This window comes from Papaver somniferum, unplaced genomic scaffold (assembly GCF_003573695.1).
Source record: "Papaver somniferum cultivar HN1 unplaced genomic scaffold, ASM357369v1 unplaced-scaffold_99, whole genome shotgun sequence".
Taxonomy (NCBI): Eukaryota; Viridiplantae; Streptophyta; class Magnoliopsida; order Ranunculales; family Papaveraceae; genus Papaver; species Papaver somniferum.
The window spans coordinates 3732913-3738414 of record NW_020653081.1 but is presented as its reverse complement, the minus strand read 5'-3'; the positions used below and the strand labels follow the sequence as shown (position 1 = coordinate 3738414).

General features: G+C 35.7%; 1 protein-coding gene across 2 annotated transcripts; it reads left to right on the top strand.

Moving 5' to 3' along the window:
* The first annotated feature begins 2683 nt into the window (after positions 1–2683).
* On the top strand, positions 2684–4851 carry LOC113346308. 2 transcript variants are annotated; one of them, XM_026589851.1, is made up of 5 exons: positions 2684–2756; positions 3422–3601; positions 3725–3778; positions 3916–4056; positions 4439–4851. In XM_026589851.1, exons 1-5 carry the CDS (start codon positions 2700–2702, stop codon positions 4826–4828), a joined length of 822 nt encoding a protein of 273 aa, XP_026445636.1. In that variant the 5' UTR covers positions 2684–2699; the 3' UTR covers positions 4829–4851. The 2 variants fall into 2 exon arrangements, with proteins under 2 accessions (XP_026445636.1, XP_026445637.1); XM_026589852.1 differs by lacking the exon at positions 2684–2756 and adding an exon at positions 3194–3330.
* The last annotated feature ends 651 nt before the right edge of the window (positions 4852–5502 follow it).

Genomic DNA, 5502 nt, shown 5'->3' with positions numbered 1-5502 from the left:
TGGCGGAACTAGACTTTGATTATGGGGAGGACTTGACTCTTTTCTTGGGCTGGCTTAAGGGTAAAATTTACAAACATATAATGGCCCAACTCAAAAAGGGCTATGAAAAAAATGTCTTTTTGCAATCTTGGGACTGGCTTGAGCAAGCCCTAGTCAAAGGATAGTTCCGCTCAGACTAGCACGAAATCAATTAGGACCCATAATTGTAAACGTTGCGTGGATATATTCTGTAATATCCTAGTTCTTTATTGGCAACTTATATTCTCATTATTGGAGAATATGATATCTCAAAATACTTTCCGACTTTTGTACACATGTTCACTATTTTGGCGTGACTAAGGTGGCCGCGGATCCTCTGTACCGGAAATTCCCCGTGTCTCTGTTCCAACAAATGACAAAATGTCACGTGTCACTGGTTTTAACAGTAATTTTGAACTGCATTTAACACCGTAAGTCTCTAAGTTTTTCTTTGTTTCATACGTACAAAACAAATCAACTCTCTAATCATAGATTTTGTTTATTTGCATAGACTATTAGAAAAAATTTCTCCATGTTCAAATGATAAATTGAAATCATAAGTTTCATTTTTGGGGTTTTGGTACAATTGAAATCATAACTTGCTTCCACTCGAAAAAAACCTAATTAAAACTGGAAAATAATCTATAGATTAACTGTAAATCTTTTCTGAAAAAAATTAAAGTCTGATCTAACTTCTTAAAAAAAAAAAAGATTTGATCTAACTTTAAGTCGTGATTTGATTATGCTTCCACTTTTGTTATGAGATGAATAACTCAGATCAGCTTTTCCAAAAAAAAAAAAGAATTTATATCAGAAATTGATTCTTTGAATTTTCTTCCATGACCAGTTGACAGTCATCATCAAATTAAATGATGTTCTTCTAACCAGTTGACCAGTATGAAGACATCACTGTCAGAAGATTCATAATTAAATCATAACTAAATTGTTTCTCTTCCAGTCTAAAGACTCTTTAACGACGTTACATGAGATAAAAAGGCTAAAAACAAAAATACTCGTGATGGTTTGGTATTCGCCGGCACAGAGGCACAGAGAATTTCCGGTACAGAGGATCCGCTGCCGACTAAGGTTGACAAAGTTATTAAGTTTACGTTCCCTCATTCAATCATCCATATCTTCAATATATTATAGGAGTATTATATAATACTTAGCTACTGCCTAGTACTCGACACTAAGGCGTTAAACCACAACTGATATTCCAAATGGCCTTCATAAAGCTACTGATCGTGTTGCTAGTTTTCCATGTGACCAGTATGAACTATTTTGTACAAGGATTTGTAGCATGGGAAGTTTTGGAAGAAGAAGATCTTGAGATTGAGCAACAACTCAAAGCACTTAACAAGCCCTCTATTAAGACCATTAAGGTAACATGTGTTTTTTTTTTTGCTTTGTTTTTGTGTGAAGTATTAGTTGAAGTATATGTACACGAGGAGATTTGATCTTTCGTACACTATGTTCGGATATACTAGTAGGGTTTTTTAAATGTTTTTCTTGACGAAACAGTGATGCACTTAAGAAGCAAACGAGGTTTTAAAGTATGTAGTATGTAGGACAACCCACTGATTTACAAGTCCGACAGTTCATAAGTTTTGTAGTTTTCAAAAATTTCTTCCAGGGTTGCCAAACCCCTTGCAAAGTTGCAATTGAAGGGCGGTTGGGAATGGATATTGGTGGAATTTTGTGACCCCTGGAATTTTGTGACCCCCGTATGGAACATCCTTGGATGTTTTTCTTTTTCTTTTCCGGAAGTTGGTTTTTATTTTTTAATTGCATGGCTGCATCAGTGAAAAAACTTTTTGTGATCCACAAATGTAGCATTAGTATCTTATGATTTCTTATTTGTTATTTTTCTTTTTAATCTTAAAAGTTTTCTTTTAGAAATTTCCGATCTTTTTTTTTTTCCCTCATACATAATACGAATGAATAGTGTATTTATTTATTTTTATGCCTATAACGTCTCAAAAAAAATTACAGACGAAAACAGGTCAAATAATCGATTGTGTTGACATCAATAAGCAACCTGCACTAGACCATCCTCGGCTGAAAAATCACAAGATACAGGCAAGTGTATATGTTTTTACTATTATTTTGTTATCATTTTATTTTGTTTAATATTTAACATGCATAAATCCATTCAAAATTTCAGCTCAAACCGACTTCTTATCCCGAGGGTCTAAGCTTTGGATCATCATCGTCGTCATCTGTCACTCAACCATGGGTAAAAATGATTAATATTAGGGAAAATTGGGAATTTGTCCCGTTTTCACTAATTGAGTTGGGAATCCGTTCCCAAACGGAAAAAATTAAGAAATCTATCCCATCCATCCAAAAACTCATTTAACGAGTCAATTAGACACACATACGACAACACACGTGCAAATAAAAGACCCAGATGCCCTTATAACATTGTAAACTGATTTCTTCATCACTTTTGAAGATAACACACTTACTTTCTTCAACTGATACAGACGTGGGAGACATATTGGGAAATTGAATCGACGCAGTTATGTACAAATTACCAAAAATGAAATTTTTTGAGTGGGGAAGCATAGTATTATGGTCTGCTGCTTGGTTGTTCCATTAGAATTTTCATTACAAGTTCCTTAAATAATCATCTTTGGTTTCCTAACTGGGTTTGATATAATCAATCAAGCATATATTTCATGTTACAATTAAACGAAATTAAACATTACAGCTGCGAAATACAATCAATCACACAGGTGAGTTTGATATACTAACCAATATTTACAATTCATCATCCATATCTCAATTTTGCAAGTAAAGATCCATTTGAAGATTGAAAGAGGAGAAGCAGGAAATCTTGTATTGTTTACGCAGTGATATTCGATCCATATAGGATCAAACTTAGTGCTTCGATCAGTTTATCATCGGCAAACTACTTTGACTGTATACGATTTTTATATACCTTCACTGCATGAATTTCTCCTTTTCTTTTCTTTGTTCAGTCAGTTTCTAATCTTCTCCGTAAACATTTGTTATAAAAATGAGGGTATGTAGGTAAAATTTTTAGAGAGTATGACCAGTCAAAATGAAGTATTGACTATTTAACTGAGTTTTTGGATGGATGGGATAGATTCCTTAATTTTTTCCGTTTGGGGACGGATCTCCAACTCAATTAATGAAAACGGGACATATTTCCAAGTTTTCCTTAATATTAAGGTTATAATTGCCCGAATGAACGGTTCCCATCCGAAGGACTAGCAGAGAAGATCTAAATATTTCTTCAAACACTTCATGCCCAGCACTGATGTTGGTTCTGTTGTCGGTCAGCATGTAATGCTTCATTCCCTTATTTCTTGAATCAGGCTTTTCTAGGATTTGATTGTTCCTTTTTCACCTGAATATTATATTCGTCATTACTCAGGTAGCACTTCGTCAAGTCCACAACAATACTAGGATGGTACCAACAACTCCAACGTTTGGACTCAAAGCAGATATGAAGATTGACAATCCATATATATTAATGAATCAACTAAGCGCAAGTGTGTTGTGGATTGAAGGTGGACCTCCAGAGACTTCTAGCGCAGTACAAGCTGGATGGGTGGTAAGTGCTTTTCTTTTGATATCTTGGTACACACAGATACATAACAATATGGGAAGTGGTGGTTGGTATATAAACCATCGTTGTTACTTGTTACTAACTTATTGTTTCTCCGATCGTGATTAGGCGGCGCCTGCGCTTTTCCCAGACACCGATACTCATTTGTTTACGTTTTGGAGAGTAAGTACCAAGTTAGATACAACATTATGTTTTCATACTTTTTTCTTTTTAATATGTACTCCTACAAAAGTTTCTGGAGTTGGCTAGTTTTCTTTTGCCCTGTAAATTAAGATTGTAATAATTTTGTGAAACTCAAGGATGGACCAACAAAAGGTGGCTTTAATACGGATGGAGGGGGGTTTGTGCAAGTTGATTCTTATGTGAGCGTTGGTGTCACTTTGGAGGCGTCCAAGTACGGTGCAGAAATCGTAAAAGCAGCTACTTTTTTTATTCACCAGGTAATTTTTATTTGTTTCTCAATAAACTCTCAGTGGTTTCGGCTCATTTGAGGAATTAATTTGAAATGCTGAACATCCATTTTCATCACGATATATATATTGTTGCCACAAGTCTCGCATCATTTGACTGCATTCTGCGTAAGCAGTATTTGTGTCGCTATCCATATTAATTTCGTTGTAGCGCACTTCTCTTATTATATGTCTCAGCCTCTCTTCTGGAGAGAGTACAGACTACTTCATTAAAAGCAAGGTGACGGACACTTGATAATCCTCAAACAGTACTTTTCCAACGAAAACTTTGAAGTATCCGGTACAGCAAAGGCTTTTTTCAATGGTAGTAGATAGGTACTAATATAATTAATTACGATATGTGTATGTGCAGGACATGAAAACTGAGAACTGGTGGTTGAGTTTGACTGGAACAGAACCACACGATATTGGTTACTGGCCAGTTGAGATGGTTCCAAATCTGAGGCATGGAGCTAACTATTTTTCTTGGGGAGGCATAGTGAGATTTCTTGAAAACGCGAGTGTCCCACAAATGGGGACTGGTCAATTCCCAGATGGTGAAAATTCTGATGCATCCAAGGTTTCTGCAATGTGGAAGCTTCAGTTCGTCGACCAGAGTAACGTGTTGAAGGAGCCAGAAGACATTAGCCTGTTTAAAACTGCTGTTGACAACCGCCACTGCTGCGACTTAAAATTCAATGAACACTACAGGACTGACTTGGGTTATAGATTGTTCTTTGGTGGACCAGGAGGAAATTGCTAGATTTTAATTGTATTGTTATTCTGCACTTTCTCAAGTGATGTTCTATAAAATAAGTGGTAGATTCACGAGTATTTTTAAAATTTCCTATACTAATTCTTATTAGTGTTGAACTAGGTAAGAAAAGTTTCGCAGTTGTTGTTAGGGGATTTTAATAAAGTGCCACATTTCCAATTTCATGTTTTAAAAAGTGTCACTGTTTTTTTGGGAATTTATTTAGTGCCACACATTTGACCTTTTCCATCCTGTTTTTTTCATTAAACCGTTAACATCAGTTAGTGCACATCTGGCAATTATTCAGCCTTATAAAAGACGTATAAGCCCTTGAATCATTTTGATGTAGCTGAGTTAAATCGACTCATTGTAGTGAGTCGTTACCATAAGATGTTCTAGGATGTTTTCTTTGATGCGGGTTCTTCCTGCTCTATTGCAAGCTCCATAACTGGACGAATTGTCCCACTCCACTGGATCCATCCATTTTCTATTTTTTCCTTTGACTCAATCTTCAACAACAATAAATAAAATCGGATTATATAGAGAAGCACCCTTCCTCGTGATTCCAATTTCGCAATCTCACGAAACCAGAAGACCATTTGTTAGCATTAATCTCGGTTAGTTTCTTCCATCGTCTTCCATCACGGTAACTTATTGTCTTCCTTTTCTTCCATTGTAAAAAG

What these genes read in the sequence shown, in the direction of transcription:
- LOC113346308 (XM_026589851.1), top strand. Translation starts at nt 2,700, where the DNA reads ATGTTACAATTAAACGAAATTAAACATTACAGCTGCGAAATACAATCA. An exon ending in AAATACAATCAATCACACAG is followed by an intron (nt 2,757 to 3,421) that starts GTGAGTTTGATA and finishes GTCATTACTCAG; the next exon opens with GTAGCACTTCGTCAAGTCCA. An exon ending in CAGTACAAGCTGGATGGGTG is followed by an intron (nt 3,602 to 3,724) that starts GTAAGTGCTTTT and finishes GATCGTGATTAG; the next exon opens with GCGGCGCCTGCGCTTTTCCC.